The following is a 27373-nucleotide window of genomic DNA, read 5'->3' as shown; positions in this document are numbered from 1 at the left end:
GAGAGAGAGAGAGAGAGAGAGGCATTGAAGACTGGTGAGCAGAGAGCCAGAATCGTAGGTCTTCTTAGAGAGAGAGAGAGAGAAAGAGAGAGAGAAACAGGGATTGGAGAGAGATTTTGGTGAGCAGAGATTTATGACGACACAAAGACAGAAGTGTGGAGAAGTTAGGACAACAGGAGCCATAGAAGCCAGATCAGGTGTAATGGCGCCTCTTTCTAGTCATGAGCCAAACACTTCTTTTATTAATGGATCACAACTTGAAGGCAACAATATGCAAACACACCATTTTTAAGGTCATTTTTAGAGGCAATGATCAAAAGGTCTCCTTGAGTTTATAAAACGCTTTATTGATTTACAAACTATAGCCTACTGCGAAACAAAAAAATCCCCTCCAAACCATAGAGCGTGATTAACATACAAAAGCAATATTTTAACAAGGAATGTCATTTTCAAAATGTCTGTAATATAACTAAAATCAAGTACCAAAAACCCACATGATATTTTGCAGTCAGTGATCAATCATTCAAATCAAGTACCCAAAAATCTCTGTGATCCTTTGCAGTAAGCTACATCAGGGTGTGAAGTACAAAATACCAACATATTCTCAAAAAAATAATCATTTAAAAATATAAACTCCTTCATGTGATCCATCCACAATGAACACAGACCTAGTCCAATCACCCCACAGTTATTCCACTGCAAGGAAACACACACACACACACACACACACACACACAAGCACACACACGCACACACACGCACGCACACACACGCACACACACACACAAACACACACACGCACACACACACACACTGTGTCACATCACTTCCTGTGGTACACACACACTCCTCTCTACATCATATTAAATACGGTAAATCATGGCATGAAGAAACTCAATCAGAGTTCAGTTGCGCAAATCGTCAGCAGATATGTATATAAATCGTCAGCAGATATGTATATAAATCTCTCTTTTTTTCTAATTACAGGACAATATACAGAGCAGAAGCAACATCACTTAAAGAAACACTATGAAGTTAGTGTGTATTGTGTGTGTGAAAGAGAGTCCAGAAGCCAAAGAGTCCATCTGTGAGCCTTTCAACTCAACACACCTCAAATAATCTCTAATCTCATGTTGCAGCCAACACGCTACTGTAGCAAATGTTCCCACAACTGCCTCCAATAATCTGGGTATCACTCACGCTACATACAAAATGACAGAAAGACACCAGCACACATTCTCACACACACACATGAAAGTCAGCTGAGCAGTTGTGTCTACGTGATTTCTTGGCATCAACAGCAAACGAAACCTGAAGAGACTGTCCTGCTCTACTCTTGTTCTGACTATGCACATTTTATAGTTTAAAGACACAAACTAGCCTGAACAAAACACTATGATTGGCTGCTTTCAATTCATTTTAAACAAACAAAAATGATGTATCGTAATAATAATAATAATACAAATATATTAAAAAAAATTACTTCTTAACTTCTATCAATATAGCATATCAGTAAATACTAATGAAAGTCTTCAAATAGGCTATCATGAAATGATGTCTACTAGTGACTAGTGAACGTGCACTACTCTTCTTGCTAATGCAGAGTTCACGACCTCTGGGATATCATCTGACTGAGTCATTTCTGCTGAATATGTTATGCTTATGCTTGTTTTTTTACTTATACTTAAACACACACACACACACACACGCACACACACACACAAACACATACGCACACATACACACACACCAGTTCAAATACTGTACATGAGGTGGGTACACACCTGGCCAGGTAAACAGAACAGGCCTCCATTACAAAACAACACCCACCACAACTGAGATGTGTTCAGAAAAGTGAATAATGTTTCTAGTGAAGAAAGCTAGTATGCTACGATTAATGAATAACAACATAAGATTCATTTCTCAGGTCCAAATATGTAGAATATGGAATAGACAGTAGATTACAGAAACTGTGTGTGTATCATGGAAATGTTGTTAATATAAAACCCCTCATTCCTGCAAACTCACTCACACACACACACACACACACACACACACACACACACACACACACACACACATAGTTGGATGGAATGAATGCTAATTTTGCCCTCCTTGTATTCCTCACCAAACAGATCTCTCACTACTCCATATACTGGTCTTCCCATGACAGATGCACCTTCAGATCTCTCACTACTCCATATACTGGTCTTCCCATGACAGATGCACCTTCAAATAACCTGTCGCTTAGAATAGCACTTCTACTAATTCATATGGCAAGCTCAGGACACCATCTTTCGTTCTAGTATAGGCACTGTCAAGTGTGTGTGTGTGTGTGTGTGTGCGCACGTGTGAGTGCATGGATGTGAATGTGTGTATGTACAGTATGAGTGGTGTGCCTGTGTGTGTGCATGTGTGTGACTTCAACTTAACCATGATCTCAGCATTCAGAGCAGTTAGCTTATCCTTGGGTACACTACCCCCACCTTATACATGACATGAGGGACATCTGTGAGGTTCATTTCATTCAAAACAATAAAAATATATATAAATGAGGTTATATAATAACAGGCCAGTTGGCTTAACTGTGCATTCAGACCAAGAGCGACTTGAGCTTCCAATATCGCTCTGGACGCCCTGTCAAGGACGCCGTGGGAAGCTTGGATGCTTTGGCCGCTCTGACGTAGTAGCATTCTATGTTCGTTGCTGGTCGTTTGGTCGCTGAACCGCGTCATAGCTCATTACCATAAAGTTAAACCACTTTCAACTTTCTCTAGTCGCTCAAGACGCCCAAAACGCGACGCCGACGGATTGGTCGCTGCTGGCAGCTGAGAGAAGCCGGCTTCCATTGAAAATGAATGACTTCCGGAATCTTTGGAAGCTCAAGTCGCCCGCGGTGTGAACACACAGTAAGGCATTAGGTACTACTGTACCCACTCAGACGCTCTGCTATCTGGCCGACAGCAGCTTGAACACTCTTGCGACTAATGCACCCACCCACACTTCACCAGGCATCCATACTGATGCTGGACGAACAGTACAGTACAGTACCCTGCTCATCTCTTGGGGAAACATGGCTGGGCAACAACCAAAACATTTCCACAAACACTATTATTTCTGGCTAAGGACTGTAATGTGAAGTTATTTAAGGTGTATCGATCCAGAGACTGTTTCTCTGAGGAATGCGTTAGCAGTATTGCCTCTGGAATTCAGCGTTTGTGTCTTTTATAGAAGCTGTAGGGCCCTGCTTAGTGTGTACTAGAAAGTTTGATGCCACTTTGCATCCAGTCTTCTAATAATGCTGGCCAATCACAATAACAGAGTTGCCATACACTGTCTCGTATCTTATTAAGAACATAAAATGCGACTGGTGATTTTTCAACAACATAAAAAAAACCTCATTGCTTTGCAGATGTGAACAAAAGTCAAGAATCTCATACACAACATTCGGTATTTTAGCCTGGGAAATAATGATAATAATAATAATAATAATATTAATAATAACAATAAAAGGCTGTAAATAAGAATATAATAATGATATTGCGGTGATTCTTGGCACACTATAGCAGCAGCAAATTTGGGAATAGATAATGACGAATAAAAACTAAACACCGCCGGCCACCAGGGCGGGGAACACCAGCGCCTGTCCATCATCTGGTCTCCTCTCCGGCCGGCGCCTGCAGTGTCCAGCCTCCCGCAGCTCACCGTCTAAAGGCCCTGGGAGAGAGAGCTGGACGCGGTCATGGTCCCCAGTCGCCCGTTCACCAGCACGGTTTTAGTGGCCACAGGAACCTAGAGCAGAGACATGGACATCAGACCTCTCTGGACACAAGCTGGCAAAGTAACAACACCTGCTGATTAGCACAACCCGTTGCTATTGGCTAGTTACCAAATAAACACTGATGAAGCCTTTTTGTAGTCTTTTCCTTCCCATCACACTAATATCTCTTGCATACAATTTTAAAATGTACAGATTATTTCCCATATCAGGAATGAAGTAGACTGCATTTCCACAGAGAAATTGTCCACATCCTATTGTCCACAAAGGGTTCCTCCAGCGAAATGTGCTATTATCTACGAATATACAATACAGTGCATATGTAACCTGTGTTGTGGTTCAGCTCTGCACACGCCCGGACTCGAACCCGCGACACAGCAGCACCTTGGATATTGGGAGTCGAGTGCGCTAACAATCCAGCTAAAAGCCCGGGCTTTAGCTTTCATGGCAGCAGCACTCTTGACGTGTCGGGGAGTGAGGTTTTACCAACGTTCCACATGCACAGCTTAAAAAGGAAGACCTACAGCGCTCTTGAGGTGTCGGGGAGTGAGGTTCTACTAACGTTCCACATGCACAGCTAAAAGAGGAAGACCTATATAAGCTAACAGAGGAAGAGGAAGATCATCGCAGAGACACTCACACTCTTCAGGCCTTTGGCCCCGGCCCCAGAGCGAATGGCGTCCAGCAGAGCTTCACGGGTCTGCTCTGGGTTCCCCACGGACGCCAGCGCCACCCGGGGGGGAGGAGGGGCCGCAGCAGGTGGAGGAGGGGGCGGGGGGGCGACTGCGTGAGCAGGTGCGAGAGCTGACGGAGGTGAGGTGTGCTGAAGAGGAGAGGTGTGGTTCTGAGAAGCGCTCACTGACTCCGTGGCTCTGAAGCGGTCCAACTCCTTGGCTGCCTTTGACTTTGTCTGTGGACACAAGGACAGTCAAACCAACTCGACCTCTGAGTAGGCTAGTGTAGGTTGTGTGTTGTTGTGAGTAGGCTAGTGTAGGTTGTGTGTTGTTGTGAGTAGGCTAGTGTACGTTATGTATTGTTGTGTATGTAGGCTGTGTGTTGTTGTGAGTAGGCTAGTGTAGGTTGTGTGTTGTTGTGAGTAGGCTAGTACGTTATGTATTGTTGTGTATGTAGGTTGTGTGTTGTTGTGAGTAGGCTAGTGTAGGTTGTGTGTTGTTGTGAGAAGGATAGTGTAGGTTGTGTGTTGTTGTGAGTAGGCTAGTGTAGGTTGAGAGTGTCGAGGCTGTACCTGCTTGAGGCGGTTGGAGTTGTTGGCCCTGATGGCTAGTGTGTGAGGAGGCTAGTGTGTGAGTAGGCTAGTGTAGGTTACCTGCTTGAGGCGGTTGGAGTTGTTGGCCCTAATGGCTAGTGTGTGAGTAGGCTAGTGTGTGAATAGGCTAGTGTGTGAGTAGGCTAGTGTAGGTTACCTGCTTGAGGCGGTTGGAGTTGTTGGCCCTGATGGCTAGTGTGTGAGGAGGCTAGTGTGTGAGTAGGCTAGTGTGTGAGGAGGCTAGTGTGTGAGTAGGCTAGTGTGTGAGTAGGCTAGTGTGTGAGGAAGCTAGTGTGTGAGGAGGCTAGTGTGTGAGTAGGCTAGTGTGTGAGGAGGCTAGTGTGTGAGTAGGCTAGTGTGTGAGGAGGCTAGTGTGTGAGGAGGCTAGTGTGTGAGTAGGCTAGTGTGTGAGTAGGCTAGTGTGTGAGTAGGCTAGTGTGTGAGGAGGCTGGTGTGTGAGTAGGCTAGTGTGTGAGTAGGCTAGTGTGTGAGTAGGCTAGTGTGTGAGGAGGCTAGTGTAGGGTACCTGCTTGAGGCGGTTGGAGTTGTTGGCCCTTATGGCTAGTGTGTGAGTAGGCTAGTGTAGGTTACCTGATGGCTAGTGTGTGAGTAGGCTAGTGTGTGAGTAGGCTAGTGTGTGAGGAGGCTAGTGTGTGAGGAAGCTAGTGTGTGAGTAGGCTAGTGTGTGAGTAGGCTAGTGTAGGTTACCTGCTTGAGGCGGTTGGAGCTGTTGGCCCTGATGGCCGAGAGGAGGGCGGACTGGGTGTTCTCCTCCTCCGCCAGGATTGGCTGCTTCAGGCCACTCCCAGCCGACGTCTCGCACACCTGCACGACAAGAGGAACACACAGGTGTGTGTGAACTCAACTTCACACTACACCATAGAAATGCCACAATACCACATACCTTCCATGAAATACTCAAATTTGTCATTTTCAACATTTGATATGTTGTCGGTGTCCTATTTGTAGCTAAATATGAGTTCACAACATTTTCAGATTATTGTATTGTGTTTTTATTCATATTGCACAATCTCCAAAATTTTTGTGATTTGGGGTTGTAGAAAAATGGCTGCAAACGCAGGTGTAAAATTGCAAGGCGATTGTAACTGTGTGTGTATTCCGTGTGTGTATTCCATGTGTGTATGTGCAGTAGGTGTCAATCTGTGTGTACCCTCTTGAGGCGCTCCTTGCTGTCTCCTGATTGGATGGCCTGCATCAGCGAACTGTGCAGAGACGTGTCCTTCTCCACGGACTTCTGGATCACCGGCCGGAACTTCTTCACTGGGCCGAAGAGGCTCACCTGGTTGGGCTCAGGCAGAACTCCAGGGGCGGCCCAGGGCTCCGGGTTCTTATCCGGTTGGTCCGAGGCTGGGCTGTGAGTCGTGTTGGATCTATTAGCAGCCACATGGGAGGTCACCTTTGTCTTGCTGTTGACCGGCCCTGAGTCCACATCAGACACGGTCCCTGCCCCTCCCTTAAGAGGACGCGGTGGCTCAACTGAAGCCTGCTTGTTGAAGGTGTGGCTCTTGTAGGCCTGCGGGCCTTTCAGAGCTGTCCAGCCGGGAACAGAACCGTTCTCCTTGGACACAACCACCTGGGACGAGCCAGCGGAACCCTTAACTGTAACGCTGGCACTGGAGGTGGAGGTGGCGGCGGGTCGTACCTCTACAAAAGGCTTCTGGGCTGGAGGCACCGGCTCCGCTTTCTCCTGAATGCCCTCGGCTCTGACGGCGGGCCGCACGGTGAACTTGCTGCTGAGGGCCGAGGCCATGTACTGACTGGACGTGCGCCTCTGGGGCTTCAGGAAGGACAGGTCTCTGGGGTCCTGGGCGCTCGGCGCGGTCCTCTGGGCTGGACCCGCGGGCTCTGAGCTGGGAGGCCTGCTCTCCGCACCCTGGGAGGCCTGGCTGCCATCCTGAGCTGTGGAGGAATGGTTTATCCCAGAGACAGCGCTGCTGGCCGCAGGTTTAGCCTTGGCCCAAACTGGGGCAGGCTGAGGGGTCACCACTGTTTTGGTTGTTGTTGTTGTTGTTGTTGTTTTCGTTTTTGTGGCAGTAGGAGCTTCCTGCTTGTCTGTGGATGTCCAGAAGGTTTTGGCTTTCTCACGCAGTGGCGCGGCTTCCTCCTTCTCAGCCTGTGCCACCGATGTGCCCACGCACTGCCGCACTCCGTGGCCCTTCACCATGTTGCCCCGCTCGTCGATCTTGATGGCACCGAGGGTGGTTTTCTCACGGGGCGGCGCGGCTTCCTCCTTCTCAGCCTGTGTGCCCACCGGTGGTGTGCCCACACACTGCCGCACACCGTGCCCCTTCACCATGTTGCCACGGTCATCAATCTTGATGGCACCGGCGGTGAGCGAGCCCTGGGTCTGGGCGCTGCTGGGCACAGCCACTTTGGTCGGGACGATGGTGAACGTCTTGGTGCCGAAGCGGGAGGCGGGCACCTGGGTGATCTTGCTGCGCTCCAGATGGGCCTCCTGTGCCCTAGGGGGCGCTCTGTTGCTCTGGCTACCACCAACAGGCTGAGCCTTGGAAGGAGCCGCCACTGTGCTGCTGTTCTTGGCAGGAGGAGGCTTGGTCCCTGTTGCTGAGCCCACTGCTTTACTCTCACGGAGGGACGGCTCAGATTTCAGCGTCTTGTCTTTTGAGTCGGGGGTCGGCTGCTTGACCTCTGGGGGCGGCTGCTTGACCTCCTGCGTGCTCCTGGAGCCCCTCGCCTCCCCTGACACGCGTGGCTGCACTGCAGGCTCCGGACACAAGGTGGCGTTGTTGTTCTTGTTCTGACTGTTGGACAGCTGCGTGTCCGGCACCTCATCGATGGTTGTCACGGGGACCAAGTCCACAACAGACACAGGGATCACGTCATCAGCTTCAGAGGGAGACTCACTGCTCTGGTTCATTTCTAACAGACAACACAGTAAAGCACAAACACATTAGAATTAAAGCACACAAATCATTACATTGACATTACATCAATACATTGTAATTTGGTCAATTAAACTGTATATAAAAATAAGTAAATAAAAGTCTGTAAGTAAACTGAAAGCAGCCTTGTTTCTGTTCATATGTGAGCGCTTATCAGAGCTGTACCTGCTAGTTCTGCATCCAGATCAGCCAGCGTCAGCTGCAGCTGAGCCATCAGCTTGGGGTCCTCCTCATAGCTGTCCTTTATTTTGCCTGACTGACCCTTCTGGTACAAGTCTTGACTGTTTCACAGAAGGGGGAAAATAACTCAGTTATGATGAAGGGCTTACTGTACATGTGTGCATGAATGTGGACTATTGCTCCCTGTCTTTACACTATTTACTATAGTTCACTATACTAGGACAATGATCATGCATGTAGTGCTTCCTGTCTTTACACTATTCACTATAGTTCACTACAGTATACTAGGACATGAATGTGGACTATTGCTTCCTGTCTTTACACTACTTCCTATAGATCACTATACTAGGACAATGATCATGAATGTACTGTACTGCTCCCTCTGTAAACAGTGTTGATCAACTGATTTCATTCACATCAAACGTGGAGATCTGCAGATGCAGATTTACTGTTAATGTATAATTTATTTGTTTGGTGTATGATGTTCTTGTGCTGTTTTGCGGTGACACTATCACTGTTGTCGTTAGTGTATGGTTAAGGTGACGTGTTGTGGCGACACTATCGCTGTTGTGGTTAGTGTATGGTTAAGGTGACGTGGTGTGGTGACACTATCGCTGTTGTAGTTAGTGTATGGTTAAGGTGACGTGGTGTGGTGACACTATCGCTGTTGTGGTTAGTGTATGGTTAAGGTGACGTGGTGTGGTGACACTATCGCTGTTGTGGTTAGTGTATGGTTAAGGTGACGTGGTGACACTATCGCTGTTGTAGTTAGCGTATGGTTAAGGTGACGTGGTGACACTATCGCTGTTGTGGTTAGCGTATGGTTAAGGTGACGTGGTGACACTATCGCTGTTGTAGTTAGTGTATGGTTAAGGTGACGTGGCGACACTATCGCTGTTGTGGTTAGTGTATGGTTAAGGTGACGTGGCGACACTATCGCTGTTGTGGTTAGTGTATGGTTAAGGTGACGTGGTGACACTATCGCTGTTGTGGTTAGTGTATGGTTAAGGTGACGTGGTGTGGTGACACTATCGCTGTTGTAGTTAGTGTATGGTTAAGGTGACGTGGTGTGGTGACACTATCGCTGTTGTAGTTAGTGTATGGTTAAGGTGACGTGGTGGCACTATCGCTGTTGTAGTTAGTGTATGGTTAAGGTGACGTGGTGTGGTGACACTATCGCTGTTGTAGTTAGTGTATGGTTAAGGTGACGTGGTGTGGTGACACTATCGCTGTTGTAGTTAGTGTATGGTTAAGGTGACGTGGTGGCACTATCGCTGTTGTAGTTAGTGTATGGTTAAGGTGACGTGGTGTGGTGACACTATCGCTGTTGTGGTTAGTGTATGGTTAAGGTGACGTGGTGTGGTGACACTATCACTGTTGTAGTTAGTGTATGGTTAAGGTGACGTGGTGTGGTGGCACTATCGCTGTTGTGGTTAGTGTATGGTTAAGGTGACGTGGTGTGGTGTGGTGACACTATCGCTGTTGTAGTTAGTGTATGGTTAAGGTGACGTGGCGACACTATCGCTGTTGTAGTTAGTGTATGGTTAAGGTGACGTGGTGTGGTGACACTATCGCTGTTGTCGTTAGTGTATGGTTAAGGTGACGTGGCGACACTATCGCTGTTGTGGTTAGTGTATGGTTAAGGTGACGTGGCGACACTATCGCTGTTGTAGTTAGTGTATGGTTAAGGTGACGTGGTGTGGTGACACTATCGCTGTTGTCGTTAGTGTATGGTTAAGGTGACGTGGCGACACTATCGCTGTTGTGGTTAGTGTATGGTTAAGGTGACGTGGCGACACTATCGCTGTTGTAGTTAGTGTATGGTTAAGGTGACGTGTTGTGGCGACACTATCGCTGTTGTAGTTAGTGTATGGTTAAGGTGACGTGGTGTGGTGACACTATCGCTGTTGTAGTTAGTGTATGGTTAAGGTGACGTGGTGTGGTGACACTATCGCTGTTGTGGTTAGTGTATGGTTAAGGTGACGTGGTGACACTATCGCTGTTGTGGTTAGTGTATGGCTAAGGTGACGTGGTGTGGTGACACTATCGCTGTTGTAGTTAGTGTATGGTTAAGGTGACGTGGTGTGGTGACACTATCGCTGTTGTGGTTAGTGTATGGTTAAGGTGACGTGGCGACACTATCGCTGTTGTGGTTAGTGTATGGTTAAGGTGACGTGGTGTGGTGACACTATCGCTGTTGTAGTTAGTGTATGGTTAAGGTGACGTGGTGTGGTGGCACTATCGCTGTTGTAGTTAGTGTATGGCTAAGGTGACGTGGCACACCTGGTGCTGGAGTTCCAGGTGGCGCAGCCCTCGTCGCTGTCGCTGGAGAGGTCTCGCGGGGCGCGGGGTGGCGTGCGGTCGGAGGGCGAGCTCAGGGGGCACGGGTCCTCGGCGTAGCCCTGATCGGCGAAGCTCCCGCTGCTGCTGCTCACGGAGCCCGTCTCCACTGAGTCCACTGGAACCTCAGCGCCCTCTGCTGGACGAGAGGAGTGCAGCCATGCTGCAGCAGCACCAGGGACAAACACACATCAGCAAGCACCACCACCACCACCAGGGTCTCAGCCTCCACCTCCACCTCCACTACCGCTCACATGTTCATCATAATCATAATCACCAACACTAGAACGGTTTCATTAGTCCCATCTTATCTCTCTACACTGAAGGATTAGTAAACATAACCATTATTATAGATAATTTGTGCACTAATTGCAATTGGTTACTACTATTTTTTATACCAAATATGTATTTTCATTGTGCGTGCGTGTGTGTGTGTGTGTGTGTGTGTGTGTGTGTGTGTGTGGTTGATGATAAAAAAGAAGACAGAGTGGAAAGGGAAGGTAACAGAAGGAAGTAAGATAGGACACAAATTATTATAATTATAGAGATATAAGAAGCATTTGACTCACAGAGTAAAAGCCAAAGCTAAAGTTATTATAATTATAGAGATATAAGCAGCATATGACTCCCAGAGTAAAAGCCAAAGCTAAATGATTCCCCAGTGCTGCTTAATAAATATTATGGAGTCTTCCTAAAAGCATGCCAAAGCTCCAAACCCCAGCAACGATAACGGCCTCACAAAGTGCTCCGCCTCAAACCATACAACCACAAGGTGCATCGTCTGGACAGTTGGTGGGTACCTCTGGTGTGTGTGTGTGTATGATGGTTAATGGGTACTTCAGGTGTGTGTGTGTGTGTGTGTGTGTGTGTGTGTGTTTACACACATCGTCTGGACGGTTAGTGGGAACTTAAGGTGTTTGTGTGTGTGTGTGTGTGTGTGTGCGCGCGCGCGCATTGTCTGGACGGTAAGTGGGTACTTCAGGTGTGTGTGTGCACGCATCGTCTGGATGGTTAGTGGGCACTTTAGGTGTGTTTGTGTTTGTGTGTGTGTGTGTGTGTGTGCGCGCGCACACATCGTCTGGATGGTAAGTGGGCACTTCAGGTGTGTTCATCTGTCCCTCCCATGACCACGTTCCATGAGAATTCATCTGAAGATCATACTTATGATATATACTGTACATTGCTCAAAACCTCAAATACTGGCCAAGCGTAGCATTGTTTTGTTAACCGTGTCTATAATTGTGACAACATTGAAAATGTTTCCTGAAATTGACCTCTGTAATACTGTAAGGTCTTAGTGTAATATAGTCTGTTAGTGTAGTGTATATCTCTGTTGGTATGCTTCATCTCCGGGTACCTTATGTGACAGTGACTGTGGGCCCAAAATAAGCTCCTGAGGCAGCTCAACCTTCCCCACACACAGAGAAAACACACACTCCTAATGACACTATGGGCTCAGGCACGAAGATACACAACTTTATTGGCCAAAACCAGATTCAATTTAAAAAACTACTCCACACACAATGAGTGAAAATACTTTAGAAACAAAGTGCAAAAAAACTTTTGTAGGCATTCCGCATGCATAGGATGTCAAACCTACATTCTCCCAACATACAGGCTTTTGGTAGGATTTCTGATTCATGGTGACTTCTACCTGACTGATGCATATGTCCTGGAAAAGACTACATTGGAACAAGATGACACCTGCAGTCCATGTTTACAGTTATACTATGTCACAGGAGAATAGAATCCCCCGATTAACATGTCTCGATTCTCACAGACTCAAGTAATGCAAACCACTAAAGCATGCAAGTGAGAGACTTAATAAACGTCCTGATGAACTAATATTATGAAAACATTGAACTTAACACAATAAAATGAAACTACTTTGCAAATAAAACTGTTCTCCCAAACTTAACTGCTGGACAGAACAGGAAAACATATTTTTGTCCTCTTAATGTTTCGTTCAGTAGGTGATTTATACATTCTTCATGTAAACATCATTAAAACATGTTTAGTTACCAAGCCAAAGGACTTTGCATGCGTGACTTTCAAGTGCTTCAAAAGTAGCTCTGAGAACAGGTTTGAACTCAAAGACAATTCATTATCTCATTCAAAAACTTCAACACAAAAGAAAACCCTGTACTGACAATCATATCACCAAACATTACTTTCCCTGCACCAACCAATGACCCAACATGTATCACCACGAAGACAGAGATTACTCTGCTGTTGTGATCCCACTGCAGTTTAGTTGTTCAGAAATACACTTCCCAAAGCCCTCTATGACCGCCATCTCCATATCGCCAGGTACTACCTGGGACACACACCTTCACACGAGCAGAGTACACCTGACCAAGGCACCGGCGTAAAGACCGATATTTACAAATGTTCACATCAAAGCCAGGTGACACAGGGTCAGCAAGGTCGACTGTTCACATGACAACCAGAGGAGGACAATCAGAGTCAAAACGACCACAGGTGGAGGTCAGTTGAGACGACAGCGTGGAGAAGTTGGAGCTGCAGCAGCAGGAGAAGGCGGAGGAGGCGGAGGAGGTGGAGGAGGTGGAGAAGGCGGAGGAGGTGGAGGAGGTGGAGGAGGTGTTTCTGAAGGCCACTAAGGAGCAGAGGAAGGGCAGAGGAGCAGGATGGAGGGAGCAGGAGAGGAAGAGGAGGAAGAAGAAGAAGAGAGGAGGAGGACAGGAGCCTGTTCACCGGCGACCCGAACGCAAGGAGACAGGGGCACAGCAGTACACTGTAAAGGAGAGAGGGAGAGGTGGATGTGGTGAGATGAGGAAGGAGAGAGAGAAAGAGAGAGAGACGGAGAGACAGAGAGATAGGTGGAGGAGGATGTGGAGAGATGAGGGAGGGAGAGAGAGAGGAGAGAGAAAAGAAGAGTCAGTGGTAGAGATGGAGAGCATTAAAATGGAGAGAGAGATAGGGAGAAAGAGAGAGCAAGAGAAAGAGAGAGCAGGAGAGAGCAAGAGAGAGAAAAAGAGAGCAGGAGAGAGTGAGAAAGAGAACAAGAGAGTGGGAGAGAGAGAGAGAGCAAAGCATGAATCCAGTAACAGGCATTGAGAACAATAACAAAGAGGAGAAAGACAGGAACAGAAGGGAGGGTGAGATTGGATAGGAAATAGACAAGTTCTCATTACCTCCCAAAGGTGGACTTTTCTAACACTATCATGCTTATGCTCAAAGAGCAGAAAGATAACCCTCTAGCGGCCAAGAACTTATAACAACAAACATTAACCAGGGTCATAGTGGGGTTGATGTCCTTCGTTTGCCACATCACATATTGAGCCACACTGACGTAACCCATTTGCAATGTTAAACTATAGTTTGGACAAGCAGTAACTGGCAAAAGCATCAATATTATTAGTATCAAAGCTTCAGGAGCTATTTTTGGCTGGTTAAATGTTCAAGGTAAATTTAATCTTAAACGTAATGTATTGTTATGCAATTTAATGCATTGCAGAATACTATTATATATATATATACTGTACTGTATATGCGTAGAGTAATTTATTTGATATAATTATTTAATACTGGGAGAAGGGTGCTGTACAAACTCAGACGAGCACAAATGACCAGATACACACAGAGTGCATCTACAGACACAGATTCATTTAGACAAAATCTCATGAGCAGACAGACAGACAGGCAGACAGACAGACAGACAGACAGACAACCATAGACACAAAAACCTACTATGAGCACATGGGCACATACTGACATGCACAGACATAGCAGTAGACTAGACACACATTCCAATTAGACAAACGTTAAAGACTTCATTTCCATCTGATGCCACTGATTCCAAGCGTTAGGTGGAGTGAGGAATTGAGTGGCATCCCTCTTCACAGGGATGGACAGAGAGAAACACAATGATTGGATTTAATTAGCCTGATGATGCAAATGATGCAGAAGATAAACGGATAGCAGCAGGAAAAGAAAGGAAAGGAGAGTGGCCCTTCTCTAGCAGAGACTCCTGCCTGAGATGACCGGCAATGGGCAGACACAACCATTGCATAGGAAGGACGTGGAGTCGGATGGAGGAGAGTGAGTGAATGGGTGGAGGAGGTGTAGATGGACAGAAGAGAGTGAGTGTGGGTGAAGGAGGTGATGGTGGATGGAGAAGGTGTAAAAAAGGACAGCAGTAAGCGAGCAAGCGTGAGGAGTGCAATAAGATGGACAGATGAGGTAAAGGAAGGAGAGCGAGCTTCATGGCTGAGAGGATAGTCTAAATGATTGAGTATTAGAAGGTTTCGGGTGACGGACAAAGTCATTGAGAAAGAGGACAGGACCCCATATGTGTGTACAATCCAAACTCAAAATCAAGGATTGTCCATTTATCAATCTGACCGCGACCAATACTAACAAAGCCTCTGATAGCAGGTGTCCTTGGAAGAGATCTAGCGGATAAATGGAACATATCTCCCACAGCTCACTGCAGTGATGTGAAATCTGTTAACATTTCCGATTTAAAGACACAGTCCACTCATTCGGTTTTACAGAACATGGCTGTTGTTTATGGCTCAGTACACCATGGTTACGTCCCAATTATTATTTTTTTTTAATCGCACATACACTAAACGACAGTTAGACAGTAGTATTTTGTTTGACAAAAAATACATTAGAATCACTGCTGCTGCTTACAGCTATGTTATCCTTAATTCTGCAGTTTGGATTGTAGTTTTGGTCATGGAAACCTCGTTCAGAGTCAGATCAATCAATGCGGGTGTGGGACCTACAGTGTTGTGGCATATCTGTGAAGCTGTCTGGTGATGCATTGTGGGAGTTGCGGTCAATGAGGGCTGGGCTGGCGGAGGCCGCCTGTGACGTCTGGTCTCCTAGCGATGTCCGTCGGGGTTTGACTGGCACCTGTCGCCCCGCGTCTGGCAGAGAGGAGAGAGGGTGACTCAGAGGTCAGATCTGGGAGAGGAGGATTTCCTTGGAGGAAAGGAAGGATGACTTTTCACCTCTAGGAACACTTGTCAGAACTGAAGAGGGACCTGCTTAAAGCCTGATTTACCATCCTTCAGTGTTTTGTTTTTACCTGAGGGAGAGCTAGCATGTTGAAGATAGGCTTTCACCTAACTGAGGTAGTATCCTTATAACAATGTATTTACATAATTACGCTCACTAGCTACTTCATCAACGTGTACAGTACTCTACTTTATTACAAATGACTACAATCCTAAACCTATACATTTTAACCCACTACTAAACCCATGATTCAATAGCCTTCGGCCCAAAGGCTTTAGATCCAATAGCCTTCTATCCTATGGCTTTATATGGCCTTAGATCGACGGCTTCAAGGCCAGCACCCACTGGTGGCGTCTATGGCGTGTCAAGTGACGGCAGAGTTTAGAACTCCATCACTTTTAACGGAGCGAAGCACACTGACGGCGTCTGGTGCGTGTCAACCACAACGTTTAGAAAACCGTCCTGTCTCTTGAGCGTCAAATCCACAGACGCGAGTGCTGCTACTGCCAGTGAGTGTTGGCCTTTAGATCTAATGACTTCCTCCTGTCAGGAGCTCTCCTAAATATATATGATCGATGCAGCTGTGCATATTTCACTGCCGGACCAGAATAGCACAGCTGGCAGCACTTCCTGAGACGAGCACGCCATGTCACAGAGTGAATTCCTCTTCCCAGAAATGTGTTGGCTCCTGGAGAGAGAGCTGGATCTTTCTGCTTCACTGAGGCGAGAGCTTCATCGCACGCGTGGGTAGGAGGAAGAGATGACCAGTCCAGAGAGACCCATAGTGTAACACACACACACATGCCCCAACTCTGCTGTTTCTCTTGGACTGAGGCAACCCTGTTTTGATTTGGTGTATTTGAGATCGCTGTACCATACTTCTGATTTCTCCTCAACTTTGGCAAATGTCTGCGTAGCTTCTATGTGAGCTCAAGACCATGGTGTGAGATGCCAGTCTGGCTGACTATTACATACCAAAATCACACCAGAGAATCTCAAAAGGGATCACACAGACTATCCTCTTCCATTGATCCTAGTCCACTGTTGTTTTATCCGTCCACAGAATTTTTAACGGATGTAATTCAAAGAACATTTTGGATCAATCAGAGAATCAAAGAATCAAGTATTTTGGATAAATAATCAAGAAATGGACAAATCAAACACATATAGCACTGCCTTAAAGCAAACAAACGGACGAACAGCGCTTAAGCAAGCAAACATGTCTTACACATGTGTCACAGTCCACAGATTTTGCAAGTGTTCTGTGCACAAGAAACAACTTCAATTTTCCATTTGCTGTAAAACATGTACACACATGTGTATGTTGTATATACAACATAACATTGAGACTTTACTTTGGCCACCTAATAACCCTGTCACCACTGTGGAGAGGAGCTCACCTATGCCTCTGTACCTGTGGAGAGGGGCTCACCTATGGAGCTCACCTATGCCTCTGTACCTGTGAGAGAGAAGCTCACCTATGCCTCTGTACCTGTGAGAGGAGCTCACCTATGCCTCTGTACCTGTGGAGAGGAGCTCACCTATGCCTCTGTACCTGTGGAGAGGAGCTCACCTATGCCTCTGTACCTGTGAGAGAGCTCACCTATGCCTCTGTACCTGTGGAGAGGAGCTTACCTACAAAACTGTATGCCTCTGTGCCTGTGAGAGAGGAGCTCACCTATGCCTCTGTACCTGTGGAGAGGAACTCACCTATGCTTCTGTACCTGTGAGAGAGGAGCTCACCTATGCCTCTGTACCTGTGGAGAGGAACTCACCTATGCCTCTGTACCTGTGGAGAGGAGCTCACCTATGCCTCTGTACCTGTGAGAGGAGCTCACCTATGGAGCTCACCTATGCCTCTGTACCTGTGAGAGGAGCTCACCTATGGAGCTCACCTATGCCTCTGTACCTGTGAGAGAGGAGCTCACCTATGGAGCTCACCTATGCCTCTGTACCTGTGGAGAGGAGCTCACCTATGCCTCTGTACCTGTGGAGAGGAGCTCACCTATCCCTCTGTACCTGTGGAGAGGAGCTCACCTATGCCTCTGTACCTGTGGAGAGGAGCTCACCTATCCCTCTGTACCTGTGGAGAGGAGCTCACCTATGCCTCTGTACCTGTGGAGAGGAGCTCACCTATGCCGCTGTGCCGGTTGTTCTCGGTGTCGTCCATGCGCAGGCTGACGGTGGAGCCGGTGTCTGCACTGGTGGTGCTGCGGTCACTGTCCTGCAGCTGCTCCTCTGCCTGCTGCTCCTGCTGCTCCTGCTGCTGAGGACCCTGCGGCTGCTGGGGAGGCTGTGTCTGTGCAGGCGGCGGCTGTGTCTGTGGCTGCGTCTGTTGCTGTGTCTGTGGTGTCTGTGTCTGTGGTGTCTGTGGCTGTGGCTGTGGCTGTATCTGCGGTTTGGGCTCGGAGACCTGGGTGTGCAGTAGCGCGGGTTGCTGTCGATGCTGCAGCCGCTCCACCACCACCGGCTGGGACAGCTGCTGCCGTGACCTCTGCTGCAGCTGCTGCAGCACCGCCAGCTCCATCTCCATCTCGTCCACCTCCAGCTCCAGCTCCTCCTCCTCCTCCTCCTCCTCCTCCTCCACCTCCTCGTACTCCTCCTCGTACTCCTCGTCCTGACTGCTGACGGCCACCTCGTCCAGGTGGCTGCTGGGTACGGAGTCGGCCTGCGAGCTGCTGGAGCTGCAGAGGGCGCCGTTGCGCTCCGACTCCTCGCTGGCGCCGCTCGCCTCCGACGCCGTGTCCTCCTGGCGGGCCGCGCGCCGCGCCGCCGTCGCCGGGGGCAACGCGACCGTCGCCGCGGTGACGACAGCCGCACCGGCGGCGGCGGCGGCAGCTACGGCAACGGTGGCGGCGGTGGCCTGGGCGGAGGAGGCCGGAGGGGGGGCAGCCTTGGGGACGTGCTCGGGGCTGCTGCGTGTGGGAGGGGGAGGGGGCGGGGTCGGGGTGGGCGAATGGGAGGCCGGGGTGGGAGGGGGGGCGGGAGCTTTGCGCTTCTTCAGCAGGCTACTGGTGGAGGGACAGCCTGCATGCATCTGCAGCACAGCACACGGCCAGCAGGGGGAGACAGAGAGTTAGACCAGGGCCACCAGGGCCACACTAACACAATTAACACTCCTGCTTTCGCATGCTTCTCCTGCTCTCAACACACTACGGGCAGGCCCAGGAGTACACTCACAAGCACTACTTTGCACAACTACTTGATTATCACTGATCACACTGCCCAGTCCTTGAACTAGTGACCTCAGCACTGGCAATATCACAGCTAAGCTTTAGGAAAACTGAGGGAGCTCCATCACCAGACAGTCTCCCTAGGTCCCTAGTGTGTGTGTGTGTGTGTGTGTGTGTGTGTGTGTGTAGCTCATCTCTAGTCTAGCGTAGTTTTGAGATGTGTGTGTGTGTATGTGCGCGCATGTGGTTGTGGATCATCTCTAGACTTATGTAGCTTTGAGGGGTGTGTGTGTGTGTGTGTGTGTGTGTGTGTGTGTGTGTGTGTGTGTGTGTGGCTCACCCCTAGGCTGCCGTAGTTGTGAGCGGTGGTGGGGGGCGGGGCTGGAGCGCGTCGCTTCTTCAGCTCCACTTTGGGGGACATCTTGCTGATGTTCATGACCGACTGTGATTGGCCGAGAGTGCTAGGCCGCGCCTCCAAACTGGTGCTCACACCTGATAGGGCCTGAGAGATGACAGTCACACGAGTGAGAGGACTGTGCAAAAAACATTCACTCAATCATACAGTACACACACACACACACACACACACACACCTCTCTCACACAGACAACTCATACAATACACACAGACACAATCCCACTGTAAATACATACACACACATGCAAAACCAATGGTGTGTGCATCTGTGTGATCTAAATGACAGTGCCACAGTGTGAGTGTAGTGTCCACACAGCACACAATAGGCCACATGAAACCCACACAGTGGCTGAATCTGGAACAGATGTCACGGCTGATCAGCACCGAGGAAATGTCAATACAGATGCCCGAAACACACACACACACACACCACACACACACACAGGCCTGTGCACATTATGTAGGAGGATTTCACACACATGCAGAAGAAGGGGAAAACAGTGAGAGAAAGATAGAGAGGAAGAGAGAGAGAGAGAGAGGAAGAGACAGACAGAGAGAGAGAGGGGAGACTGTGCAAGTGAATTTGACCGAGCCGGACCCTTGGGATGGGCTGAGGAGGAGAAAAGGAAAGGTGGGGATTTCTCACCAGGACAAGGGCTGCTCTGTGACTGATAAAGGTCATGTACTGTAGCCCTCTCTGGTGTCTAGAGCTCTTCTTTCCGTCTGCATATCTCCCTCATTACCCTTACACCCCACTTCTCTCTCTCTCCCCCTCTCTCTTTCTCTCTCTCTTTCTCTCTCTTTTGGGAGAGGAAAACAAAAAGAAGGTCCAGCACAAGTGAAGGTCTGCTTCTGACCTTTCAATGAGTGGACAATGTCCTATCGTACCAAGAAAGCACCCCCTAAATGCATACCTTCGGTCACCTATTATTTTATGAACAGCACATAACTTCAAATCATGGTCATATTCAAATCTGCACTGGTCTCTTAATTTGGAATTTGACCATCAACTCATTCGAATGTCACTCAGCTACCGTGGGATGACATCAGAAAAAAGTGCAGAGGTCTCTTCATTTATCCCAGAGCTGTTTTTTGAGGTTGACAAGAGAGATGATTTGAAAAAATTGATTTGGTGTCTTGGGAAATAGGCAAATGAATTGGGAAATGACCATGATAAGGAATGACAGTCAAGAGAAGTGTGTGAGAATTCATCTGAAGTACTGTATGAGGAAATCTTGCTCTAAATGGCAGACAGGTTCATTAAGTGTTTTTTTTGCCTTGACTGATTGACCAGTGCATCTGTCTTAGGTGACCATTTCCTGTCAGCCCTAATAAAACATGGTCTTATGATCCGCCATGTTGATCATGGTCAACACACGGGGGTGGGACAAAAATAGACCTGCCTGCACCATATGAGCCAAGACTGCATCCTGACATGCGATTGGCTGACTGACTTGTGTAATTAATCACAATATGAGCCAAGACTGCATCCTGACATGTGATTGGCTGACTGACTTGTGTAATTAATCACCATATGAGCCAAGACTGCATCCTGACATGTGATTGGCTGACAACACAATTAATCAGAGATAATCTATGGAAGATTCTGAAAGTACAGAAAGAAAATCTCCTCTACTTCAAAAAGGAAGCAATATCAGTCAGAAAAAGAGAAAAGAGAAACATTCTTCCCCTCAAGTCGTCCCAAAAGTCTTCAGTCTCGAAATCACAGGTGGTGCCCTGTCCCGGCGGTGATCAGTTTACTTCAGGAAACACTTCGGGACTCATTAGAAGAGATTTGTGAATCAGTGGAAGAGTTTGTCATGCTGATTGGCTGTCTGTTAGTGATTGGACTCTTAAAACAGAGACTGGTGTTAGTACTTACATAATGGTCATTCTCAGCACTCTCAACAACATGACCATCACCATCAACCTCCTCCATGTCAGAGGAGGAGAGCGAGTCGGTCTGAAACAGGAACGCACAGCTAGCATGCAAGCCAGACACAACCGCGCCGCACCAACATCACGTTATCTAGCATTAGCATTAGCTGACGCACTTCTCCAGTGCCACTTACAGGGGCAGTCCCGGTGGGGCAACTTGAGATTAAATGCCTTGTTCCGGGGTATTATGGTGGTAGCTGCTGGTAGGCTGGATCCCTACCCCCGCTAGGCCACCACCACCACCCCCATATACCCATTATAACAAGCATTTAAAGGCAAGGCTTGTCTTGGCATATGTTCAGTCAGTTGAAACATTCTCAAGTCAATCTGTGAGCCAGAGAGGGGCACTTGGTCATGTACTGTAAGAGCAGAGGTCGAGGCTGCGGTCTCTCACCTTTGATTTCCGGCGGTTGAACTTGAAGAAACCCAGAAGACCTTTCTTCTCCACAGCGCCCACACTCTGGGTAGAGCAGGTGGACTCTGGAAAGAGAGGAGGTCATTATTGAGGTGAACTTTAAGCAGGAAGATCATCACCGTGGTGATAATGAAGCTGTATGGGGTTATCACCATGGTGACCACCCAGCAGAGATAATATGATACGGTTTGTTGTTAGTTGAAATCATGTTTTTTAAAGGTTAGTTAATCATGGCTGAAATGTTTCCCACATAGATTTCTCTTTGAGTTAGACCTTGTTGACTTTTAGTAGAAGGAGACGGTGAATTCCAAACAAGGAAAGACTCTTTGCTCTCTCCCAACATGCAGCAGATTCATTAGTGTGTAGAACGCTACACCAGACAGAAGACGACTGAAGACCTGCTGGATAAGTGCCAGTTCAGAGCTGTCCCAGACCTGTCTTATCATCATGGCCATGTCTGTTCTGGCATCAGCTGTCCTCTGGTGTAAGGGTTTGAGCTGATCCTAATATAAAGAGACTAGATTCTGCACAAGACAGATTCTCCCACTTACATCTGAAGGAATATAAGGTGCAGCCACCTATGCAGTTTATAATCTGTATAGATATCACATACTTGTGCCTAGTCTTACCAGCAGATGGCACTACAGAGTGTTAATTCCACATCATCAGTGTCATTCCACACACCAACAAAATACAACTGCAATCCACGCCATGATTTGACCCTGTTAGTGAATTAGGACATGAATAGTTCACCTAAATCACTACATCACTGCAACTATCAGAACAAAAACATTGGTGGGTTACAGACAGAGGGATTATGAAAACAAGGGATGTGTATTTTCTTCCCAAAATCAACACAACCATCAGTAAACATGGTGTCCATATAGCACCCAGTGGTTAAAGTAGTAAGGGGGAGACGGTAAGGAGGAGAGTTATTCTGAAGATGTGTCTGCAGTAAGTGTGACGACACACACACACACACACACACACACACACACACACACACACACACACACACACACACACACACACACACACACACACACAGACGGAACAGAGCAGAGTGGAGGGTACCTGCGTAGTTAAGGGCAGGAGCGGACACACACACACACACACACACACACACACACACACACACACACACACACACAGAACAGAGCAGAGCGGAGGGTACCTGCGTAGTTAAGGGCAGGAGCGGAGGCCATTTTAGGCTGCAGAACTGGAAACAATCAGATGAGGGAGACTGAGATGAGCTTGACTCATACAGACCACTGAGGCGGCTGAGCCACATCACCCAATTAACACACAGTCAGAGGAACCAGGCAAAGGCAAGCCGTCGGTCTCACAGCTAACCCACGCTTTACTGTGCTGCAGCAGCAAACACTAACATGGACTCTGATGAAGATGGAGCAGAATCTCCATCAAAATGTTACTCTTTGCTGCTGCACGATAAAAAAAACGTCCAATTCTGTGTTATGTTATAAGCACTTTTAGTCAAATTTCATGAATCAGTGTCTCCCGTCTATAATAGGTTAGACCTCTAGTTGATAAAAAAAGACTTTCATATCGAACTGAACCAAGTATGTAGCCTAAATTACTGAAACATTGTGTGAAATAACATAGGCTACCAAAGACACTAGGAAAATATCTATTGGCCTGTCATGCAGTTTGTTGTGCCACACATTCTGTAGGTTAGGCTACTACAGGGCCTCAAGCAAGAACATTTTAGGTGCCAGAACTTAGGCTATCAGACATTTTGAAGATCTAATATTTAGGCTAATTGCCTACTTTCAAATCTCACCCTACGTCTGTTCAGGCACAGTATTTTGAACAGTTAGCCTCGATATCTAATGTGCTTTGATTTAAGCTTCAAGGCTGTTGGCCAAACAAAAGTCTATAATACTGTGCCACCGGCCACAAACCAATTTGTAAAGGCAATGTCATTTTTAAAGAAAACACATGAAGATGTTGACAGAATAATTCACATTCAGATGGAATAATCAAAACCATTGCACTTCCATGAACACGTTAAAGAGAAGTGCAAAGGTTCGGAGTTTTCTATGATAAACCATTAACCAACGTTAAGCAAACATGTACACAAGTCTTTAGTATGCACAGCAAAAAGACTCCTTTCAAAACCTACAAAGACAAATAAACAAAACCCAAACATAAGGCCTGTTATCTGAGCAGCTGGCTCTGTACAAAGACAAATGCTCGTCCCAAACTGCTGACTGTAAGGGCCTTGTTTCACAGCAGATGTTCCAATCCAACGTCTAGCCAGTATTTATGGACCAATTCTACCCTGGCTTTAGAGTCTGTCTGATCACCTGATACAACAAGTGACACACATAAGGTGTGTAGCTCATAAGAGTTACAGTACAAACAAATCCAGAGATATCAATAGCTATAGCATTATTATTATATTATTATTATACTATAGGTGCATAATATTATAGTACCATTATACTATAACTACACAACAAGAAACGTCATTTGCCTACATCATGTGATCCACTTTTAACAAACTGATGATATATTACCCTGGCTGACTGCCAAAGCGACACATTGAGCTGGTCCATTGTCCACCCTTTAACCACACTCAAATACAAACTGGCACATGGCAAAGCATGGGGCCTTTGATGTGGACTTTGTTTACACTGATACCAACATCTCTGGCATGGTATTTTATTAAGTACATAGACCCACATCGTAGTGCATCACAGAAAACACACACGCAAAGAAAAGGTTCCAAAGTATTCAAGTATTCTTGTTCTTGTACAAACACTTTTAGGTAAATACACTTAAGCACATTCTTTAGTAACCACAGGGTAGAGGTGGAACTAAAGAGGCTTGATGAGTGGCTAACTTCACAATTCATTAAATAATGCAATATTGTATAATGCACTATTGTGTCATGCCAATAAAGCAATTGAATTGAATTGAAATGAATTGAATTGAATTGAATTGAATTGAATTGAATTGAATTGAATTGAATTGAATCGAATTGAATTGAATTGAATTGAATTGAATTGAATTCATGTTCCACCTGATGCATGGCTAGTTCTACAAGTTTCACTCAATAACACAGACACACACACTCATAAAGCTACACACAGCTGTGTGTAGCTTTATAAGACAACCTTACACAATTGTGCGTGTGAAAACAGAAAGAAGATGTGTGTGTGTGTGTGTGTGTGTGTGTGTTTACCCAGGCTCTGGTCGAGGGCGTAGAGCTCGCGGATCTCCAGGTCGGAGAGGGACTTGTCCAGGTCCAGCTCGTGGCGGCTGACGCTGTCGCGGAGCAGGAGCGCGTGGGCGGGGTCAAACTCACACTTCTGGCAGATGAGCGGCACCAGCGCGTGCAGCGGCACCAGCGGGCTCACACGCACCACCGTCTTCTGGGAGCGGTGATAGTTCACCACCAGACGCACGCTCTTCTGCAGGATGGGCACGCACACACACACACACACACAGGCGCGCACACACACACACACACACGCACGCACGCACGCACGCACGCACGCACGCACACACACACACACACGCGCAAGCAAACATACACATGCAAACATACACACACAGACAAACACACATAAACGCACACAAACGCACACACATATGGACAAATACACACACACACACACACACACACACACACACACACACACACACACAGAGAAAATAAGTCATGAGTTTGTCACAGGATCCTGATTCTAGAGAAGACCTACAGTACAAGAGATGGGGCCTAGGGCAGGCAGGCCCACATGCAACTGGGTCACCCTGTGATCAAGAGAGAGGCTCCATTCAGCACTCAGAGGGGAGAGACACAGGGGCACATGGCCTCTCATCAAAACCTGGCACTCAGACAAAGAGTCAGAGGAGAGAAACGCTGAGATGCCTCTCTAGATCTACAGAAATGTCATGCTTCTGGAGAACAGTCATCTGCAATATTGTTTGTGTGTCCACGGTGTGCGTTCTCTCTCTACATTTGATGAGCATTTCGAGAGCGTTAGCGAGTCTGGACTCCAGCCCGTACTGTACAAAGGGCCAAAACACAGATAGGAAGTGTGAACAAAGTGCAGCTATATTGGGAAACGCCATCTATTTAACCTTCAGAGTTACCCCATCAGGACAGGCCCAGAGGCATGCTCTCTATTAAGGAGCACTCAGAACTGATCCAACTTGTCTCACATAGAAGGCAATCACATCAGAAGGCAATAGGGTTTATGCCCAACATCAGAAGGCAATAGGGTTTATGCCCAACATCAGAAGGCAATAGGGTTTATGCCCAACATCAGAAGGCAATTAGGGTTTATGCCCAACATCAGAAGGCAATAGGGTTTATGCCCAACATCAGAAGGCAATTAGGGTTTATGCCCAACATCAGAAGGCAATTAGGGTTTATGCCCAATGTCAGAAGGCTACACCGGAAAACAGGTCTAATCACGTCCACTTATTAAGTAATAATAACGTGATTAGAATACATACACAGTAAAAATAAAGATAAATCAGCATACTGTATGCAGGTGTATAGGTTATAACATTTAAAACATTGTTATATGTTTGGACCACTTACTTAGTTGTATACTGTAAAAAATACTGTAAAAAAGGGGTATTCTCACTGTACTGTATTCTGATGTGTTCATATGTTACTCTTGTGTGTAGTATACAGCGCTGTAGGGGTCCATACCATTATACAGGACACCAAAGGGCTGACCAGATGCAGACACTAAAGGGGCCTGTTCACCACCAGGAAGGTCATGTTGCCTTGTAGCTCGGGAACATCAGTGATAACATGGGCCGAAGGAGATAGCATGTTGTCTGTGTGTCTAGGATTTGCCATCTGGTCAGAGCCGGTTCTGTGCAATGGTTGGCAACTGCCACGTTGGCATGATTTACATTTGTATGTTCTAGTATAACAGGCTGGGTCTTAGGTTTGGACTCTGAGACGGATCGAAGAAGCGAATCATGAAGCATCTTCTGCAGGGATGCTCAGACACCACTTCTAATAGCAATCACAACCGTTAGACTCTGTGCAGTTTTACTCTTCCAGCCTGTGTTCAGTTTCTCATCTATTGTACCATCTACAATACATCATCATCTAATCCCCGATCCTGATCCAGTCATCAAGCTCTATTGACCATCTTCAATTCAGACATTAGAACTAAAACACAACGCAACCACTAAAGAAGCCAACAATACTCAAAAGTGTTGATGCTTGATTTCATTTTCTATCTTTGCATGCTTTTACACAAAACAATAACATGCAGATGATTAAACCAAATCTAAAATGCAGGTTCATAGAATTTTAGTTGACAATAGCTGAATTGCTGTCAGAATCAATGTTATTACTCAATAAGAGGTGGTGATTAGACCTGTTTTCTAGTGTAGTCTTCTGACATTCGGCATAAACCCAATATAGGCGATCTGCACACATTGGATCCTATTATGAGACCAGTGAGTAAAATGATGTGAATCCCAAAGCAATCCAGCAAGGCACGGTGCGCAGCAGGATTAAAAGGGAAACACTGAGGTTACGTATTTCTGACACCGTGGCGCTTACAGGGGAGCTACACCAGGCGTGTAACTGAAGCGTTCCGTTCGCAACGCGTATGTTGCAGCCGGTCGCAGCAGTTAATTATCACTGTAGTCAATGGAAGTAGCTACACCAGACGCAACAGTGGCGCATACATTCGAAAAAAATAGACCCATCTTCTAAAATGGATTTTACGCGTCGCGAACGGAACGCTTCAGTTACGCGTCTGGTGTAGCTCCCTTGTTAGGGGTTTAGGATGGACACCAGCATCTGTGATTTTTCACATATATAGATTTTCCATACCAACAGTACTCGGTGGCCTGGAGAAACAGAGATCAATATGAAAAGTTGCCGGATTTCTCCAGCACAGCACAACGGGAGTACACATGCTGTAGGCACCTCTCTGAAGAGGGCAA

At 47.0% G+C, this 27373-nt stretch overlaps 1 protein-coding gene across 4 annotated transcripts in view; it reads right to left on the bottom strand.

Moving 5' to 3' along the window:
• Nucleotides 1–326: 326 nt before the first annotated feature.
• The window catches only part of cobl (cordon-bleu WH2 repeat protein), a 53437-nt gene continuing 26390 nt past the window's right edge, over nucleotides 327–27373 (bottom strand). The window contains exons 5-18 of one of the 4 annotated variants that reach the window (XM_062538189.1): nucleotides 24630–24858; nucleotides 22596–22640; nucleotides 21401–21486; nucleotides 20951–21031; nucleotides 18992–19153; nucleotides 17612–18515; nucleotides 15244–15387; nucleotides 10433–10652; nucleotides 8135–8250; nucleotides 6217–7946; nucleotides 5754–5870; nucleotides 4419–4688; nucleotides 2230–3792; nucleotides 327–2179 (exon numbers count right to left, since the gene is read on the bottom strand). In XM_062538189.1, the coding sequence (XP_062394173.1) occupies nucleotides 3709–3792; nucleotides 4419–4688; nucleotides 5754–5870; nucleotides 6217–7946; nucleotides 8135–8250; nucleotides 10433–10652; nucleotides 15244–15387; nucleotides 17612–18515; nucleotides 18992–19153; nucleotides 20951–21031; nucleotides 21401–21486; nucleotides 22596–22640; nucleotides 24630–24858 (4188 nt within the window). In that variant the 3' untranslated portion in view covers nucleotides 327–2179; nucleotides 2230–3708. The remainder of the gene's footprint in view (nucleotides 2180–2229; nucleotides 3793–4418; nucleotides 4689–5753; nucleotides 5871–6216; nucleotides 7947–8134; nucleotides 8251–10432; nucleotides 10653–15243; nucleotides 15388–17611; nucleotides 18516–18991; nucleotides 19154–20950; nucleotides 21032–21400; nucleotides 21487–22595; nucleotides 22641–24629; nucleotides 24859–27373) is intronic. The other 3 variants (XM_062538190.1, XM_062538191.1, XM_062538193.1) reach the window with 3 other exon arrangements.

This window comes from Sardina pilchardus, chromosome 6, assembly GCF_963854185.1.
Source record: "Sardina pilchardus chromosome 6, fSarPil1.1, whole genome shotgun sequence".
Lineage (NCBI taxonomy): Eukaryota > Metazoa > Chordata > Actinopteri > Clupeiformes > Clupeidae > Sardina > Sardina pilchardus.
This window is presented reverse-complemented; position numbering and strand designations above follow the sequence as displayed.